A 21555-nucleotide genomic window follows, 5' to 3' on the forward strand; every position below is an offset into this window, starting at 1 on the left:
TACCGGGAATTACATGCCACCGCACGTCATCAATCATCAAGATAATAAAATTCATGCTTTGATTTGATTATTTAAACCATTTCTTTTTTTTCTCCCACTCTTCTACACACAGATCCGCATACTTGCTGACTCTGGTGACTTCTGGTCTCTGCTCGCTACTTCAATCTGGGAACACCATCCGTGTACCCGAGTGGCAGTTGTGATTTCAGGGCAGGTCTTTCAACATTGGACACGATTTTCTCTCTATGCCACGTACCCGCACAAAAAGTGTCGAGAACAGCAGAAGTCAACGTACATTCTCTTCATGGACCTGACAAAAGCCTTCGACTAGATCAGGAGAAGTGTTCTACTCAGTCTGTTTCAGATTAAACTTAAAACATTCTTCCTTTCAAGTCGACCTGTCATTTTGATATATATGTAAAGTCACATATTTTCACGTTTGTTTCAGACAACGTTAGTTGGTCTGCCTGATTGATGGTTGGAAAACTTGATAACTATCAAATTCATTATGAATGAAAACCCATGAAGTATTTTAAATGTTGTTTGCTGTATGCAAATTTGAAATTTAGTGTTCATGTCCACGTGTTTGACCCTTGGCAAAAAGTGACTTTAAATATAGTTTGTGTATGTTTCACTCTAGTCAACAAACCACACATTTATCTTTGGGTCTATTAGGTTTACTTAATTACGATAAACTATATGATGATTCTTGAGTTTAACACTCTTCAATTCAATCTTTTTATGAGATTGAATAATGATTGTCCCTCAATAACCATGAAAACACGAACAAGAGAAATAATGGATGTGTTTTGATGATATTCAGCTTTACTTTTCGTAGTTTCTACCGTTATTCAAATTAGAAATAGCATGGATGTTAATGATAATAATAATAATAATGCTCAATTCTTGTATAGCGCATCACACATAGCATAGCATGTCCATATGCGCTTAACGAAGAAATAGTGTAAGGTAAGAATAAAGTATTCAAGATATTTATATTGGACCATTAGTTCAAAGTTGGTATTTTATGCATTGAATAGATATGTTTTAAGGGATCTCCTGAACCTACATAAATTACTTTGATATCTCATTAAATTAGGTAAAGCATTCCAGAGGACAGCAGATGCATGAGTAAAAGCACGCTCACCATATGACTTTGTAAAGACAGAGGGAACAATGAATAATTATTTTTTTTGCTTGATCTAAGATTTCGGGATGGTTGTTGACATGATACTAAATCGAGTAAATAGGACGGGGCAATTTTATAAAAACAGTTGTGTGCAAAAACTAGAAGCTTGAATACAATCCGGGAACGGACAGAGAGCCAATGTAATTCTCTGAGAAGGAACTGGAGTAATTGCTTCATACTTGCGGGTTCGTGTTACTAATCTCGCAGCTGAATTTTGAATGGTTTCCAATTTTTTAATTTGTTTAAGAGGTAATCCTGAAAGGAGACTATTGCAGAAATTACATGAAATAAAAACATGTACCAATTTTTCAGTGGTGGGTTTGTCCAAGAATTCACGAAGTTTACAAATTTTGTATAAGGCATATGATGCACAGCGACATTTTTGGGATATAAATTCATCGAATGTCAATTTATCATCAAATATAACTCCTAGATTTCTACAAAAAGTACTTGCGCGTATGTCCATTCCACCAAGTTTTAATATCTGGATTGATTCTGTTTCTCGAAAACGTGAGGAAATGTGTAAAAGCTCTGTTTTTTCACCGTTTAGTTTGAGGCTATTCGTCTGTGACCATTCTTTAATCTCTTGAATACATTGTGTAATTTCAGCAGTGAGGTCAGAATCCTTACACTTTTAAGGGTAACATACAGTTGTTTATCATCCGCATAAAACAGTTCATTCATTAATTCAATTTTTCCAACAAAAGTAAGAAGCAATAATTACAATAAATAAAATATAACATCAGAAAATACAAATGATAAATATTCAAATAAACCAAATATAAAGAATATGCAGTTTTTGTATATTGAACTTATCAATTATTGACTATAGTGGGGAAGTGTACAATGTAAATAAATATAATTCTGCCTGGTTTCTCATCTGCACAATTGGTTTTCATTAGGGCGATTTCCATGCTCAAATAAAGTGCATGCCTATAGTTGGGTTTTATGGACATTGCTTGTTAAAGCATCTGTAATCTGATTGTCCGTCTCATTACATACTCTGAGAAATACCTCCCTCTCCCCCATTTGTTTTGTACTTTTCACTGCATACCTTTAAACGTCCAACATCATCACAAAAGGTGATGCTTAATTATCGTTTGTAAACATGCTTAGTTAAAAAAGGAAGAAAAATGTATGCCATGGCATCTATAATATGCACATCATACTGCCCCAATATTTTTCACAGTGTAAGAGCCGATTAAACCATTAGAATATTGTGGATTGACTTGTCTGCCGAGATATTTTGATATGTTTGTGTGATCATGACTTTATTCATTATGACTTATTATACCTACCTGGATAATTTCATACGTATTTCCAACATAAACAGTACTTGAATAATAACTATACTTGCCTATATAGCGCTTAATACTTACTTTATCAGAAGTCTCTAAGCGCTCTACAGTACATGCAGCATAATGAATGTCAAATGTCATTGAATTTTGAATGTCAAAACAATGCTAAATGATGTTATTCAAGATGTCATTTTCTGCAATTGTTGAACTGTTCTGAATTCCTTTAGTTATACTGACTTAGAAACATGTATCCAATATATTTTTTTTATTTCCTTAGTTTTCCATTTGATGCATTATAATTGCTATTTCCGAGAATTTTTTTTCTCCATCTTTGTTAAATACCCAATCTCTTTAACTTTGTTCCTGTCTCCCTCTCTTGCTCTTATTTCATTCTGTCTTTCGTTCTAACATGTTCTCACTACATGTTCTTTATTCTACCTCTGAGGCTTTCTTCTCATTTGCTGGATATTTCCATTACTTTCATATTTATGTATAATTATTTTGTAGAATAATTTCATTTGATATTTGCCTATTTCATTCCAAGTTGCATATTTTTTATATGTCTGTATATACCATTAGTAAATTGAATGTAATTCAGCCATTGGCTGCTATTTTCAGTGAATATTTTAAATAAATAAACCATTCAATCAATCAATCGATTCAAGAAAATGATAATATAGCGAACAAATACATGCATGAAAAATAAAGCAAGGTGTAATACGAGTATAAGCATTTTGCTTAGCAAACTAAAATGTAAACTAATTTAGAGTCAACAATACATTGAATTGAATACCTGCCCAGTTCTATCGTTTTATACCAAACAGATGACAGGTCAAAATATTTACACAGGTTATAAATTTTGCATGAAATTAATCTTAATAAAATATTTATGACGGTCTCATTTTAATTACATCCTTCATGGCCCGGGAAAAAGTGTTTACAAGATTTTATCTTTTTTATTTCTTTTTCAACAGTTCAATAATCTTATCGAATGGGAGTGGGCTCTAGCGGTATCTTTCAGTTCAGAATCTGCAGTTTATATATGCAACATTCACAGTGCCAAAGGCTACGTCGTCCTGACGGTTTCGATTGTAGTCACCGTTGACCCTTCATGGTATATCCAAATCGTACGAATGTCTACGATCAGAGATTCGTACAAATGCATTGTTCGTACGGACCTTCGTGACTGCTGTAGCTTGCGTCTTGTAGCCTCTCATGCATAGGCGGAAATCCCAGGGGGACAGAGGGGACGCGTCCCTCTACCCAAAATATTAGGGGGGACACAATATCAAATGCCCCCCCCCCCCTACTATTTTCGGTCTTTTATGTGATGGAAAGAAACAAATTGAAACAAAACATGTATTTGGGAGGGGGTGACCTTACTTATTGGGTGATAACTTTTTTTTTCCTTGTCAAATTTTCCAGCCCCTGGTACCCCATACCTTTGGAGACAGATTTCCGCCCTTGCTCTCATGCCCAACACCAAGGTGCAAGCGCGATATGGAATTGTCAACAGAATTCTAATTCATGATAACCGTGCATTCAAACAGAAATAGAAGGCCAGCTAGAGAAGCAACGGCCTTCAGAGTCGTTGATTAAAACGACTACGTTACCGCCCACATCATGATAACAATAACCTTTCAACATGTTCAAAACACAGTTTGTAGTCAATTGCAGGGTATAAAGGAGTCTTCCATCCGTTTCAAGGGAGCTTACGAAAGCAGTCCCATAACACAATGCCTATCATGATGCGCCATACAGGACCTAAAAATTGTCGCCTTGACTAAAGTTTTTAGTTCTTTTGTATCAGGTACGTGCCTGCTGGCTTATAACTTCTTGAGGGTAATAGGGCCTACCAAAGGAAAAATGGTATCAGATATGGCAGACTTCTTTGGATTTAATGAGATTTGCTGTCGAGAATACATCATCTTTGTGACAATATTCCTCCTCGTTCGTCTACTTGTTTCCCATGGATCATTTAAGAAGAGAACTCCACGGCCAAATTTTAATCAACTCCTACCATTCCCACCGGGGCTCCCGTTTTGGGGGAACCTGTTTGCTTTCAAGGATGACATGCGGGATATTTTTGCGAAATGGACCGATGAGATTGGCGGCACATTTCGGCTTCGGATCGGGCCTGTAATGGACGTAGTTGTGGTGAACGATTTGGAAACATTAAGAGAAGCATTTGTTGAAAAGGCAGAAGACTTTTCGGATCGAATGATCCCTCCAATCTTAGGTGCAGCGTTGGGTCAACGAGGTAAGAGTCACTTGTCACAGATCTGTAATAATAATTATTATGTTGACCCATAACAATTATATTGACCCTCTCGATCCCCTTTTTTATATCTATCTCTGTTACTACAATGAAAACAGAAATACATCTAGAGTAAAAAATATTTGCTAGTTATCTGTTGTGAACATGTTGGTTTATAGCAGCCCATTTCCCATCTCTCCTCTTTTTCTTCTCCAAAGAGTATGCGCAAAATATTTTCGATGCAGATATTCACAAGAATCAATAAAGAAAGGATTGTTCACTAAACACTTTAGGAGATTATAATTATTATAGTCATGTACCTGTATGCTATACTACCAGTGGCGTAGCTAGGATTTTTTTTTCGGGGGGGGGCACTGGGGTCCTTGCTTTTTCAGGGGGGCACAACTTTTTCCGTTGTGTGTGTGAATGTGTCACAAGGGTGGATCCGACTTTCGCCAATAGGGGATGGGGCTCGAAATTATCTTCACCTATATTCTACCCGATCGGTCACTTCAGTTTATTCTTATAAAACTGAAATAATTTCATAAGCCTTATAAAAAGTGCGAGCGCGAGCGATTTTTTATTTTTTTTACTTTCATTTTTTTTGTCCTGAAAATTTAATATTCTGGGCAATGTTATGTAACTAGATGGTTACTGCAAACGCCAAGCGCGAGCAGAATTTTTGATTAACTGTTCTAGCATTATCGAAAAGGGACCTATTAAGGACTGCTTATAGTTATCCACGAAGATGGTATGTAAATCAATAATGAGAGCGCGAAGCGCGAGCGAACTTTTTAAACATTCGGACCTAAAAAAAATGGCCATCCTACGCACTTTTTGTGTTAATAAATGGGATAGGTATGTAGCTAAACAATTGATGCGAGCGCGAAGCTCGAGAGGAAGAAAATTGAGATTTTAGACCTAAAAGCGGGACACTCTATTCATATTTTTTAAATCATAAATAGGATATAGTTAATTGGATATCATTAGGCCCTAATAATGCGACCGTGAAGCGTGAGCAGGCAATTATTGATATTCTGATGTGAAACTGGATAATTTAAATACAATTTAAATAAAGGGCATGCAGGCTATCGCGCATGTTCTAGATTAAATCCTACAATCTGGGCATTCTGAATACATTTGTTTAATGGAACATTATGGAATACACGTAGACAATAGGAACTTGGCAAATCAAACAATGTGACCACGCAGCAAGAGCTAAAAATGCTGATGTGTAGACCGTAAAACGGACATTTTACAGAGCACTTAAATTTGTAAATGAAAAAAAATAGTGAAAGCTCGATGTTCGAGCTAAAATATTTTTGTATATTGACTTCAAATCTTGCTCCATATCAGCCTATTGAGCAAGATATGAATCTCATCGAACAGGCACTTCTGGCGCGGAGCGCAAGCAAAAACTTTATATAGTAACATGAAAGATGTTTTCTTTGCAAGTCTTCCCCTCACATTATTTCAATCACTCGTCTTCCTCCTCTTATTTTCCGCTTCTTTTTTCTTCTGTCTTTTTTCTTCTTTTCCTTTTTTTTCTTTTCTTCTTTCTCCCTTTTTTCTTTTTGGTTTTGCTCTGCCAATTTGTTCAGGGGGGCACCCCAAATCTCAGGGGGCACGTGCCCCCAGCCCCCCCCCCCCGTAGCTACGCCACTGTATACTACAACTTTATTATATCGCTATGATACTGCTTCACCAGGCTGCTATTGCTTTTAGCACCTCTGTGCTTATAGTCCAGGATAGGCCCCATAGGAAATTGACTAAACCTTGTTTTTTCATATATACAATATTTTTTGATGGTTTCTTGTCAATTCGAGGGTACTGATTACGAATCTGAATGATGCCACTCGTGTAATCTTGAGCATTTTCTCCAAATTGGCAAAGTCCAATATGGCCGCCAAAATATTTGACTTACCCATGAAAATCACAAAACTACCCGCACATTAGTAATAAAATGCATGAAATTTTGTGGCAGGAGTGAAATACACTCTGAAAAAATATTTTTTTGGTTCTGGATATTCAAAATGGCCGCCATAGGCCTCTGTGTACTCTATAATGTAAAATATGAATAGGGAAAACAAATTTTCACCAAAACTGAGCACCAAACTGCAAGAAATCGTGATATATGAACGAAATACAATATGCAAGTCACCATTTCTAACGAGATATATCATTTATTATGTCATGTATGGGGGAATCGCTGTATTTTCATATTCAAATTAGCCGCTCCTGCATGGCTCAAACAGTACGTGTTTGACAATGGGGGCCATAAAAGAGCAGTAAAGTGCATATTATTAAGATAAACGAGTGGAAAACTGACTTAAAACATAATTGTTAACGAAATATATTATTCAATATGCCATGTATGTGATAAATGCTGTATTTTGACATTCAAAATGGCCGCCATAGGCCCTATATTTATTATGTACAATGCAAATGGAGAAACTAATTTTCACACGAGTAAGAAACATAGAATGCATGTAATTGTATCTACAAGTAAAATATTGTCTGAAAATGTTTTCTAGTGAGACATATCAGTTTTTTTTGTCATGTATGAGATAAATGCTGTATTGTGAAATTCAAAATGGCCCATAAAGGCCTTAACAGTATTATCTAGAATGTAAATGGGGACATACAATTTTGTAAGAATTTGGGGTTGCTTGACTATGAAATCCATATAATCCTGTTGTATGAGTAAAATATTGTTTGAAAACATATTTTTAAGGAATTATAGCATTTCTTCTGCCATTTAGGTGATAAATCGTGTATTTTGACATTCAATATAGCCGCTACAAGCCCTCACTAACTGCGTATAGGGAAACTAATTTTCACAAGAGTGAGAATCATAAAATGCATATACATGTAACTGTGATGTACGAGTCTTAAACATGATTTCTAACTACATACATCACATAAATTATTGGTCATAGAGGTAATAAATGCTGTACTTTGAAATCCAAGATGGCTGCCCGACAGGTCCTAAAAGTCTTATGTACATTGGAAGTTGGGACATATAATTTTGACAGAATTTGGCTTTGCTTGACAATAAATACTGCATGTAATTGTGATGTAAGGGTGAAATATTGTCTAAAACCATGGTTTCTACCGAGATATATCATATCTTGTGTAATTAAGTTGATAAATGCTGCATTTTGAAATTGAAAATAGCCATCATAGGCCCTTATCGTCAATATGAATGTGAACCGATAATTTTCACAAAAGGGCATATGACACGGCCATTTTGAAAGTTGAAATACAGTATTTATCACCTAACTTACATAAGATATGATATATTTTGTTATAAATTATGTTTTCAGACAAAATTTCACTCATAAAACACCCTTTAGTCAAGCAAAGCCGAAATCTGCTGAAATCATTGTTCAACTTCACATGGTACATAATAACGTAAGGGCCTGTAGTATAGCCATTTTGACATTTGAAATACATTATTTGTCACCTAACTAGCAGAATAAATGATATATCTTGTTAGAAGTTATGTTTTCAGACAATATTTTACTCATGGATCACTATTACGTGCATTAATGGTACTAACTCCTGCGAATATTAGTTTCCCAGTTCGCATTATACATAATCATATAGTCAATGTCTATGGCGGCCATTTTAAAAGTCAAAATACAGTATTTAACACAAACTTTATTTCGTTGGAGATCTACTCCATTTACATATACTACGAGTATTCATTATGTTTTTTAGAGAGTATCCCATTACTTTATCACATAAATATGCATTTTAGTGCTCACCCTGGTAATTTCTTTGGTCCTCTTTCTTATTGTACGTCATACTGTTATGGACTTTGGCGGCCATTTTGAATATAAGAATACAACATTTATCACATACATGGCATATAAAATAATATATTTCCTTAACTATTCTGTTTTTAGTCAGTATTCCACTCATTTATCTTAATAATATGCATTTTAGTGCTTTCTCTTGTGAATTTTTTGGCCCCCATTGCCATTGCACTTAATACTATTTGGGCCAGTGGCAGCTATTTTAAATATCAAAATACAGCAGTGTTCCCGTACATGATATAATAAATGATATGTCTTGTTAGTAATGATGATTTGCATACAGAACTTCGTTCATAGATCACAATTTCTTGCAGTTTAGTGCTTATTTTTGTGAAAATTAGTTTTCTCTATTCATATTGTACTTAATGAGAATACAGGGGCCTATGGCAGCCATTTTGAATATCCAGAAAATAAATATTTTTTAAAAACTATTTTTTTCAGCGAGTACTTCACTCCTGCCACACAATTTCATGCATTTTATTACCAATGTGCGGGCAATTTTATGATTTTCATTGGTAATTTGCATATTTTGGCGGCCATATTGGATTTTGCCGATTTGCGGAAAATGCTCAAGGTTACACCCGTGGCATCATTCAGATTTGTAATCAGCACCCTCGAAATGACAAGAAACCAAAAAAAATATTGTACATATGACAAAGCAAGTTTATGCCTCCTCTATCCTGGGCTTTGCTGGTCAATTGATTTAAGGTGATACACGTTGGTATCAATAATGTTTAATGCATTTTTTCACAAGAGCACTGTAAATAAAATGCATTGCTCAAGGGCCATTCGAGAAACCGCGAACCTCGGATTTCAACAGTGTAGTAGTCGATCGCCTTAATTCGATCACTCGGCCATGACTCCTCGCCTTTAATTTCACTTTTGTTATTAAAATCCATTTCATGTGATTCTTTTCAACTGCAAGGTAGCTTTATTTGGCCTACGGGAGATGGATGGAAGAAAACTCGCAAGTTTGGACACAGCGCCTTTAGGAATTTGGGAGTTGGTCAGAGAAGCATGGAAAATAAAATCATCGAGGAGGCAAGGTTGTTGGTGCAAACGTTTGAATTGAAGGAGGGCGAGCCTTTGAATCTCAAAAAGTTCATCTCCCATGCTATTGGCAACGTCATTTCATGGTTTGTTTCATTATATATGTATACATATATAGAAATATACGAGCATCTTGGTTTTCCACGTATTGGCAATAATAAGACATCAGAAATGCGAAACAAATTCACGAGTAATGCAGTTTTTGCAAAGCCAACAATTGATTTTATTTTATTTATTTTTTTCTGCATTCACATCAATATCAGAATTACAAAATACATATATACAATATTTACAAAGGTAATACATGATTATAACAAAATAATAATAGCCGCATAGTATAGATATTGTAAATAAATATTAACAAAAAAAGAAGTGTTATATATTTTTTCAAAACAAGATTATAAATGAATGCAGGAGACCGCCATCGTGAGCGATTAGGCTTGATGATGATGGAGGCCTCATAAAAGGTACGTAATAGTTCTTCATTGATCAAGTGGGTGCTGTGCAGGTGCGGCAGAGAGCAGTTGAGATACTAAGTCTAAGATGGGGCTGCGTAAGATGTAATAATGTTACGTTTAATATTAGCTTTCAAGGACTAGATTGTTGAACATGATTTGATATTGTCTGGAAGCTTGATCCAAATATCGGGACCGTAATGTCGAATGGATTTGTGGGTTATTAATAATTTGGGGTTAGTGAGGTGGAGGTTTCCAGATATGCGGGTTGGGTAGGAATGGACAGACCTGTTGAATCTAAACATATTATTAAAAGACTGAGGAAGTTGATTATTAAAATACTCAAACATAAATATAGCAATTTGAATCTTATTAATATCAAAGATTTTTAATGTTTTGAGTTTGTGAAACAATGGGCCTTTACGAGCCAAGTACTGTGAGCCTGTACACATACGAATAGCTTTTTTTGTAGTTTAAATATAGAGTTTAGTTTAGAAGAGCCACAGTTTGCCCAAACGATATTGCAGTATGATATATATGGAAGAACTAACGAATTGTATAATAAGAATAAAGTTTTATGAGGAAGGAGGAATTTTAACTTTGAAATGATTCCAATACTTTTTGAAACGCACATTGTAACATGGTGTATGTGTTGGTTCCAAGACAGAAATTCATCCATAATAACACCCAAAAATTTTGAATTGGTTTTCTGTTCTAAAGGCGTACCGTCAATGTTAATGTAAAACGGTGTGTTGATATTATGAGATTGATGTCTGAAGTACATAAAATGTGTCTTTTTTGTATTTAAAGAAAGTTTGTTGGCCTTAAACCAGCTAGACACCTTGTAAATTTCACGATTTACTATATTGTTTAATGAATTAAGGTCTTGATGAGAATAAAATACTGAAAAGTATCGTCAGCAAATAAGACAAATGAAAAAATAGAAGTTTTTATAATATCATTAATATAGAGTAAAATTAAAAGAGGACCTAAAATCGAACTCTGGGGAACACCATATTGAGCTAAAAGAGAATCAGAGTGGTTATTATTAAAAGTGACATATTGCCTTCGATTATTCAAGTAATCTTTGAACCATGAGAGAGATTGGCCTCGTATTCCATAATGATTGAGTTTGGAGAGTAAAATATCGTGGTTAAGAGTATCAAATGCTTTACTTGAATCACAAAAAATACCAATTACGTGTTCTTTATTTGCTATGGCATTACTTATTTTGTCATAAATTTGAAGTAATGCCGAGTCTGTTGAATAATTTTTCTTAAAACCATATTGATTCGAATTTAGAATATTGTGTTTGTTGATAAATTTGTATAGTCTTGTGTATACTATTTTTTCTAGAATTTTTGATATTGTTGGAAGTAAAGAGATGGGACGGTAATTACTTATTTCGTTAGGATTGTCTTTCTTAAGAATTGGATTGACTTTAGCTATCTTAAATAAATCTGGGAAAACGCCTTGAGATAAGGAGTTATTAAATATGTGAGCCAAGGGGCTAGCAAGAGGGTGAATTATTTGCTAAAGTAAAAACATACTGATGCCATCAGACCCAGAAGATCTAGTGCTGTGAAGGGTACGGGAAATGTTGACAATTTCAGAAGGGTTTGTTGGGGTTAGAAAAAGAGACTCCTGATTTGGATCTGACAGATAATCTGTAAAATGTGCATTGGGAGTATTTATTTTATTTGCTAATTCGGGTCCGATATTCGTAAAAAAAGAATTGAATGAGTTTGCATAAAGACTGGGATGAAGTATTTTAGATCCATTAAGAGTAATGTTATCATTAGGTGGGGTGAGATTTTGTACCCAAAACTTCTTTAATATTTTTTTCAAGTTATATTTGTATTTCCATTGGCATTATTTATTTTGCTAGTATAGTGCAATTTTCGGGATATTCGAATCAATTTAGTTAGTTTATTACGATATATTTTATATGTTTTTAAGGAATTATCATTTGGATTGCGCAAATGGGACTTATAGAGTCGATTGCGTGCATTGGCGGCGGAAGCCATAAAATTTAGGGGGTGTCCACCTGAAATTTTGGCATGGACACATGTAAAAAATTAGACAAGCGCCCCAAAAAATTTTGACAAGCAAAAAAAAAAAAAAAAAAAAAAAAAAAGGTCATCAACCTAAAATTTAGGGGGGGACATGTCCCCCCTGTCCCACCCCCCCCCCCCGCTTCCGCCGCCTATGATTGCGTGTCTGTATTGACTTCAGTAGACCTTTTGTTATCCAAGGATTTGGGGGTTTATTACGTTGGGTTTTAGCTTTACCTAAAGGGATATTTTTTCATAGTAATGTTTTAATTTATTATTAAAGTGATTGTAAGCAATATTGGGATTTACTTCATCGTAAACGTCTTCCCAATCTTCTGAAAATAAATCTTGCTTTAATAGTTCTATATTTTGTTTAGATTCTTTACGATAAAAATATTCTTTTTTGGATTTGGGGTAAGATAGTTTACATTTACAAGTTAAAAATATAGGTAGGTGGTCCGAAACTTCAGAACAGAGAGGATCCCTCCGATAGCTTTGCTATTATGGATGTTTGAAAAAATGTTATCAATCTGATTTGATGAATTTAAATTAATTCTGGTGGGTTTATTAATGATAGAAAGGAAGCCAAATGAGTACATCAATTTCATGAAATTAGTTGCATTATTATTATCGGTTGAGGGCAAGAAGTTAATATTAAAATCACCGAGTAGAAAAATATGTTTGTTTTCATCCCCTATTTTATAAAAAAAATTCTAATTCATCATGAAAGAGGTCTGTATTTGAATTAGGGGGTCTATAAACCAATCCTATGATAATGTTTTTGGAGCTAGTATTTTCGATCTCTATGAACAAAGACTATGCATGAGATAATTTTGCATCAGAACGAACTGTGCATTTAAGATTATGTGAAATATAAAAGGCAACACCACCACCTGTTCTTTCTCTACGGTCTGTCCTTATTAAATTATAATTAGGTAGATTAAAAAGATCTGGGGATTTTTCATGTAACCATGTTTCAGATAAGCCAATTATGGAAAAGAGAAAGTTGTTTAATTAGTGTAAGAGGTTAACTAAATATTCAAAGTTCTTATTTATACTTCGTATGTTTGCATGAAATAGTGAAATATTGTCTGAAGTATTATTAAATTTGTTTTTAAATTCTTGGGGAGTGTAATATTTGCTATCTTGCGAATTCTCAATAATAACGTCCGGGGTAAAGGTATGTGATTCAGACAGGGGGCGTGAAAATGTAAAGTACCGGAGGTTTGGAGAGAGGTCAACTGCAAGCATGGCAAGTGTGCAAGTGGTGCAGGTGATTGTGTGTGTGCGTGAAGGTGTGTTCATGTTTGAAAGTGGTGCTCGTGTATCAGCAATTGGAACATAATATACAAGTACAAAATGAATAAGACCCATCTTGGTCTATGATGAATAGGCAGAAGAGCAAAGCCCGACCACCAAAAAACAAATACAATAAAACAATTTCAGCAGCAATACTCAGAATTTACAAAGGGGGAATCGAGACAAGACAGAATTAACAAACAGAGCCTAAATTCAGCTATATCGAACATTTGATTATTTACAGTGGTTTCTATCGGTAAAAAAAATACTGTTTTGAAAGGACATGAATTGGTATGCTTGAGAGATGAATATCAAGAAAAATGAAAATTAGGTTCTTTTATTCACTCTCCAAACTTTTGGTAGACACCTACCTTCTTCAGGGAAGATTCGTAAATTGTGACAAGTTTGAATGACAGTTGTTTTTTATTAAAGCGTGCGCGATCTCAGCGGCCGGGACTAGGGAACTGCTGCCCGTGCTAGGTGCGCAAAATGCTGCTATGAATGTATATTGCGCGCTTTTGAAAGGATCATTAATGACGTACATGTAAGTTACGTAATAATAAAAGAGTATGATTTAAGTTTTGTAACAATAAAAAGATTTCGTAATAATAAAGAGTGTCTAGATGAGACCGCGCACGCTACACATTGCACAGAGAGATCATAATAAATATGATAGCTGAATTAAAGGGGTGGTCCAGGCTGAAAATATTTATATCTTAATACACAGAATAGAACTCACTGAGCAAAATGCTGAAAATTTCATCAAAATCGGATAACAAATAATAAAGTTATTGAAGTTTAAAGTTTAGCAATATTTTGTGAAAACAGTCGTCATGAATATTCATTAGGCGAGCTGATGATGTCACATCTCCACTTTCCATTTTCTTATGTTATTACATAAAATCACATTTTTTTCATTATTTCATGCTTGTGTGAATAATTTTTCTTTCTTATAATGAAATAAGTTGCAGCAATAAATATCTAATGCACTAAATCAGTTGTCAATCCAATTTTTCTAGTTCTTGGAGGAAAAAATTGAATAAACCTAATTTCATATAATAAGATACAATAGAACAAGTGGAGAGTGACATCATCAGCCCACCTAATGAATATTCATGACTGTTTTTACAAAATATTACTAAAGTTAAAAAATCAACAACTTTGCTATTTGTTGTCCGATTTTGACAAAATTTCGGCATTTTGCTCAATGAATTCTACTCTATTTATTAAGCTATAAATACATTTTGCCTGGACCACCCCTTTAAGGAATCAAGGCAAAGAGGAGAAATATATGATTATCTATACAGTGCGTCCCAGAAAAAACGAAACCGAGATTTAGCGATCATTTATCATTACTTAATCATAAATAAAATAGACAAATGACCTACCAATTTAAAGCTTATACCCTTTTCATAAACCTATCCTCCAATTAGCCGCCTTATGCGGATAATTCAATAAAAATTGCGTTCATAAACTCCGAAAATAAGCCGCATTATTGTTACGAGCGCCTGTCCTGAAAAAGGCGGATAATCGCCATGACAACTGGACACGCCCCCTCCGATGCGGTTGTGTTGGAAAAGGGTGACCTTGTGACCGCACCAGGGGGTGGAAACTCCGCTTCTGCATCCGGTCAGAATTGAAGAAAATTTTGGAGGGTCAAAAGTGCACACTGCTCCCATTTTACATGTACAAGCCTATGGACACCGCCACTGCTTTGGTACACCAGCGAAATGGAGGCGTGGTCATTAAACGTCCTTCGCGCATAGCGTAAAAATATGTAAATGAGCATTTGGTCACTAATTAGCATAATGCGCGACCTGATTTAATATCGTTTGTGATTATGACATCATTACACTCATTCATTCTTAAGTACATGTAATCTTATTTTTATTGATCTATTTGTTCTTGCCTGTCACGATTATTACTGCACCTTTGATTTATTTTAGCTGCAAGTTGCCAGGATCTTTGCGAAAGCAATAACTGGAAACTTTATGGGAGGGAATTTAATTGAGCTTGATTTGCCCTCTTTTCATATAATTTTCTTTCTACTAATTACATTCACTATTACAGAAGAAGATCCCAAAGAAAATGTTGCCATAATATTTTTTTCCCTTAAATCGTATAAGTGTTCCTCGGTTGACAATAATGGTTGAATGTAATTACGATGGCATCTCTTTATGTTTCTGAAGCCCTTATTTGAAGAGCTCACTTGCAAAAGGGGTTAGGTCCATTTTTCATCAAATTTGATTTTTTTTGTCGCAATGTATAGATGTTTAGTAGCTCTATAAGATGATACCAAAGAAAATTTGAAATTCACATGAAAACGTGAATAAAAGTGGCAAAGAAAAATCACTTTTTAAATCAAAATTGATTGGATTCATTTCAGTATAGTTGCAAAAGGGTTTAGGTCCAAAATGATGTTTTAAAGAATATATAGAAAAAAAAAATGAAAACAGGTAGATTTCTTTTATACCCGGCCAATTTTATGTTCACATGATAGGCTAGTACATGACAATTTAGTTGAGTAATGCAATAGGTGAGAATAAAAAACATGGATTTTCTCAGAATGGTAAAAAGTGGACCTAACCCCTTTTGCAACCAAACTCTTCATTTATATTTCTATCTTTTCTTTTTATTTTTAATTACGGAACAGAAAACAAAATGAACCTTTATTTCATAATTTTAAAAAATAATAAGAACAAATCAAATACTTTTACATAATTATTGTAGTCCCCAATATAGGTCCTATTATGAATAGCAGTCAGGAGCACTTAATTTTAAATGGCGACTTCTATGTCATTATCATATCAATAACCATGACCTAGGTACAATATTTTAGGGGGATTCTCAAAATTATCTATAGGCAGGAGAGCAAACCGATCATAGGCTATAGGATATTTATTTCCAACTGGAAATGAATCTGGTATAATTTTATATGGAAAGAAAAATACATTTTATATACAGGTTCCAAATTTTGTAGAAATAATTCCCCTCCCGTATACCCATCGTGAACAGTAAGGTCTCATGATTGCTTCTTCTAAAACAAACAACTTTCTCTAACTGTCCCCATCTCCTGCCCCTTCTCTCTCTTTCTCTTTCTCTCTCAGAAACTGACACACACAAATATATGCATAAAGGCAAATAATTCTGTCATTTTACATACTTTCCCACTCTTATCCTTATTTCTCTTGAAGAATATTTTGATTAACTGCTGTTTGCTCTCATGATGTCACAGTAGTATCACAATTGAGTACAAGGTGCAACATCTTGTGCCATTTGTGCATAAAATTTTTTGGTAGCAATATATCATCACAAATTGGTGATTAATAAATGAAAATGACCAAGATCAGATAATTTAATTCAAAATTAACATGTTTATTACGAAATCCATTTTCTGAAACATTGAAAATAACATAACAACTAGAGTCTACAAGCATTAAATTAGATTTTAAAAAAATAAAGGATTTAGTACATTTTCTACACTTAAGTCAAAATATACAATGTTTATTAAAATTTCACTCAAAAGATGTTGATGAGCCTAATAATTAATAAGAGGGATGCATCCAAGGTTTCATAAAAAGAGCATAAAAATCTGAAATATTCTGTTTATTCTTTCCACACAAGTTTGTCACTCAAAAAAAGGGTAAATTCCTTCCAAATTTGCGGACAAGAAATATTCTACTAATGTGAGAGCACTCCACATAAAAAAAGGGGGGGGGCATAATTCAAGAATCTCCCTAAACAGTGCCTTTCCAAGTCAGTGAATCACTAACAAAATTTGATATTGTGGGTAGAATTCAATCTATTTTTAAAAGTCTATTTATATATTTTTTGCAGAGGAAACCCATTTCAAAACTTTGAGTAAGATAACAATAAATGCAATTTAATATCCCTACATAATTATTGAGCCATTATATGACGACTTGCAATTATGGTAACTTTGTCCAAGCCCATTGCAGCTACCATAAAGACCTTGATTTCTTGCTCAGCCCTGTTACCATGGTAATTGTCATAGTGACAAGATTACAATAGTAATAACTTGTTTATGGAATGAGGTCCAGGAGTGATACTAAAATTATTTCTTAATCCTCTGATCACCTTTATTAACATTTATCTACGCATGATTTTTATTTCAAAATATAAATTTTTGTCTTGTATACAATAGTCCTTTAAACTGGAAATTATTTAATTTCACAAAAACTTTCAAGAACTAGTAGAAATATTAAATATTAATAAAAGGTGATACATTTGCCCATTGGAAAATTTTTTTTTCTTCCTTGTATTTTGTGTGAAATTTTGTATACTTTAATGTCATTGCCCGCTGATGAACCTGAACTCTTTTCTACAGATGTGCAGTTTAAAGAACATTCACTGCTTTGTTGATATATCTATTCAAATTAATTTGAAGTAACTACTTATTAGCTTGGCCTTCATATATCTTCCATCTTGGTACTTGTGATACCAGTACTTAAACAGCTTGGACAGTGGGAAACCTGCATTGTAAAAAATAGAGAAAGAACAAAATGAGATGCTGATGTAAATTATTTTTACTCATCTAGTCCAGTTTTATTAAGAAGATTTAAACTCTATTCAATACTTTTGTCACTTTTGTCCTACATCCAGATAAATTGATATATCAATATAACTATTTACAGTATGTTTTGATAATAAAGAATCCAAATTAATTGAAATATTTATCAGATGATAACTGTTAATATCATGTTTTTATGTACATGTACATAGACAGAAGGTATGGTCGGTGAAAATGGAAATACTGGTGAATCTGAATTCAAGCAAATATTAACTATCAATGGAGCTTTAATTGTACATGATATCTTATCTTGATTCAGCTCAATTAGCCATACCCCCCCTCCCCCCAAACTGAAGAGGGAATATTTATTTATTTAGATTTAGACTTTTAGCTTAGATACAGCCTGTATTATTATTAAAACAACAAGCATACCTTGCAATTTTCCAATTCAGATGTCCTGTTCCTCATTAGAGTGTAACTCACACTTGCAGCTGATCTGCATGGTTCTCAATTTTGTCCCTCTGACCGGGTGTGAACTGCTAAGATCTTCGTCCTATTGGATCTGCAATAAACATTTTTTTAGTTTGAGAGTATTAGAGATAAATAAAACTACTCTTCTTAAACAATATTTTAAAAAATCCAGCTGCCCATATCATCGAAGTATGAATATTCCAAACTAAATTATCTGGTCCAAAAACTTCATTCTCTCTCTATCATGAAGTTTCACAGAGGCATATGCATACCAGGTACCCGAATGTTTATTAAAGTAAAATGAATGTAACCACATATTGCTCCAGCTGTATAGCTGAATCAGGACCTGGTCAATGCTGGTCCTGTATATAACTAAAGAATCACATCACATTTGAATGAAGTAATATCTATGTAATAAAAACGTTTTCAGAATACCACCCCAGGCCAGGCCCAGGGCATCCTGTTCAAATAGAAACTTGATTTACGTCTAAGTCATTTCATTCAAAATCAAATCCTAACACTAAATCAATTGGATTTCATTCATGATTACTCTGAAGTAAAAAGTTTCTGAATAAAAGAAGCTGCTGAGAATTATACTTATTCATATGAAGATGAAATAGCGTGGACGGACTAGGCCTAAACTTCAACTTTCAAGCTTGAAGTTTGGGCCTAGTCCGTCCCCGCTATTTTCATACCCCATGACTACATCGACAATCTCGCTAGCCGGCTAGTGCCGGCGATATCAAGGCCGGATCTCGCTCCAAAATCGACAGTTTGTCGTTACTAAAACAGGAGGTCGGAAACAAGTCCACATCTACCCCTGATAATTGACAATAAAACTGAAATACAGGTTTACTTTTTGCCTACATGAAGCATTTCGATGAAGGTCTACGACAAATGGTAAGTTAGGCCTATTTTTTGGAGAAACTAACTAACTTACAGATGATTTATTTGGAATTCAGGCAAAAGAAATGGGAGTGTATGGAAATGGGGTTTACGTAGTAAAGTAATACGGGATGGGCCCCGAACCCGGCAAACACATCACCATTGCAAGTGAGATCAAAACATGAAAATGAACTTAACTTACTTTTATTCTTATGGAATGTCATTAAATTAATATTGATATTCCCTCCAAGATTTTCTGCTCCAATGAAGTTCACTCCGAAATCACGATTTCGAACATCAATTCTATAAACAGATGATTAGTCGAGCTATTTCGTTGTAAAAACTGGAAATTCGCAGAGTCCAAAAGAACAACACTTCGCACAGATCTCGTAGGGAATTGTGGGAAGGAAAAACGTGTTTAATTCATAGATATGAATAAAACATTAGCTTCTTAGCCAATCATAGAAGTGTATTTTGCGTAATTTGACGTCATTTTATGAATAAAACATTGACCCTCCAAAATCACCCTTCAAATTGTCCGCCGGCAGCCATATTGGCTGTGTACAAAACCTATGGGAAATAAAAACGCGCGAAAAGAGTTACCTCTCTAGCTCCCTTCGGGAGCTTACGTATACGTAAGATCGTATCTCTATGGACCGCACCATGGCAATTATCCGCATTATTTGGAAATGCGTTCATAAACTCAAAATCTTGTCCCGATGCTGCTATTATGCGGATAATAGCAGCATCAGAGTAATGCGGATAACTCTTGTCCTCCTCCAATTTTACGACCAAATTATGCTGCTATTAGCCGCCTAATTCATTTTAATGGGGTTTATGAAAGGGGTTTTAGAATCTCCTCTTTCATCTGACATTACTTACATTATTTCTCATTCACGCATGAGTGAGCAAATACAATTTGAAAAAAGGATATCAAAAACTCATTTGGCGGGGGGTATCTGGGTTTCAAAAAGAAAACCACATTTTTGAAAAGTTCAATATCTCCTCTTTAATTTGATACCTAAATTACAGAAAATGGTCAAGAAATAACAAAGTTCTGGTCATTTGAAATGAGGTTTGAATTTCAATAATTTCATAAAATGAAGAGGTTCTCCAGGCTGGCTTTCAAACTCACTCAACACTCCGTTTTGTTGACGATCAGCTATATATTATATAAATAGTGTACAATCTATTGTACAATATACTGGATTATATGTACGACAAATATAAAATCATCCCGAGTGCAGGTTTATTTCACCGAGGCCGAAGGCCGAGGTGAAATAGGCTTGCACGAGGGATAATTTTATATTTGGAGTTCATATAGTCCAGTAATATTGTATGATAGAACGTTCACTATTTATTATAGTAAATAGATCCCTTAATCTAAGCCCCCCATCATGGATTTTGCCATCCAAAAATCGAAAGTTATATTGTACATATGTACAATATAACTTTTTGAAGGGAGGTCACGTGGTACAAATCCAGCCAATCACAGCTCGTATTTTACTACCACTATTTACTATAAGTCTTTAGTTCACTATGCGAAAGCTTCTGTGGGAAACCGGTGAAAACACGTTTATCTCATGAAATTATGGAAATACAAGCCTTATTTCAAATGACCAGAACTTTTTTATTTCTTGACCATTTTCTGTAATTGAGGTACCAAATTAAAGAGGAGATTTTGAACTTTTCAGAAATGTGGTTTTCTTTTTGAAACCCAGATACCCCTCGCCAAATGAGTTTTTGGTATCCTTTCTTCAAATTGTTTTTGCTCACTCATGCGTGAATAAGAAATAAGCTAAGTAATATCAGATGAAAGAGGAGATTCTAAGCTTTGAATTAGTAGGTCATTTGTCTATTTTATTTATAATTAAGTAATGATAAATGATCGCTAAATCTCGGTTTCGTTTATTTTGGGACGCACTGTAGAATGTGAATGCGTTGAGCCAAGACAGATCTTTGTTGAGGCCGTTTTCAACTTCGTGCTGCTTTTGACGATATGTCTCGGCTCAGCCCATTTCCGTTTCTCTGCCGACCTGTATCCTCCGCCGAAGATGCAGACTTTGATATCTTTGACAGAGTGATTAGGGAGGTTGAAGTGCACTGTAAAAAATGAAGTGCTATTTTAGCACTTAAAGTGCTTGTATAGTGACTGCACTACGAGAGCTGATTTTCTAGTTTAAATTGAACTAAAAAATCAGCACTCGTAGTGCAGTCACTATACAAGCACTGTAAGTGCTAAATT

General features: G+C 34.5%; 1 protein-coding gene and 1 long non-coding RNA gene across 2 annotated transcripts in view; one reads left to right on the plus strand and one right to left on the minus strand.

Annotated features, from left to right (window-relative positions):
* Positions 1-4123: 4123 nt before the first annotated feature.
* The window catches only part of LOC121415767 (cytochrome P450 2U1-like), a 34624-nt gene continuing 17192 nt past the window's right edge, over positions 4124-21555 (plus strand). The window contains exons 1-2 of the mRNA XM_041609096.1: positions 4124-4747; positions 9491-9701. Of these exons, the coding sequence (XP_041465030.1) occupies positions 4354-4747; positions 9491-9701 (605 nt within the window). The 5' untranslated portion in view covers positions 4124-4353. The remainder of the gene's footprint in view (positions 4748-9490; positions 9702-21555) is intronic.
* Positions 16319-19545, minus strand: LOC121415777. Its single transcript, XR_005970051.1, has 3 exons — positions 19513-19545; positions 18387-18516; positions 16319-17916 (listed from the first exon to the last, which is right to left on the minus strand). It is a non-coding gene; the product is annotated as an uncharacterized LOC121415777 (long non-coding RNA).

The sequence above is a fragment of the Lytechinus variegatus genome, chromosome 1 (genome assembly GCF_018143015.1).
Source record: "Lytechinus variegatus isolate NC3 chromosome 1, Lvar_3.0, whole genome shotgun sequence".
In the NCBI taxonomy this organism is placed as follows: Eukaryota; Metazoa; Echinodermata; class Echinoidea; order Temnopleuroida; family Toxopneustidae; genus Lytechinus; species Lytechinus variegatus.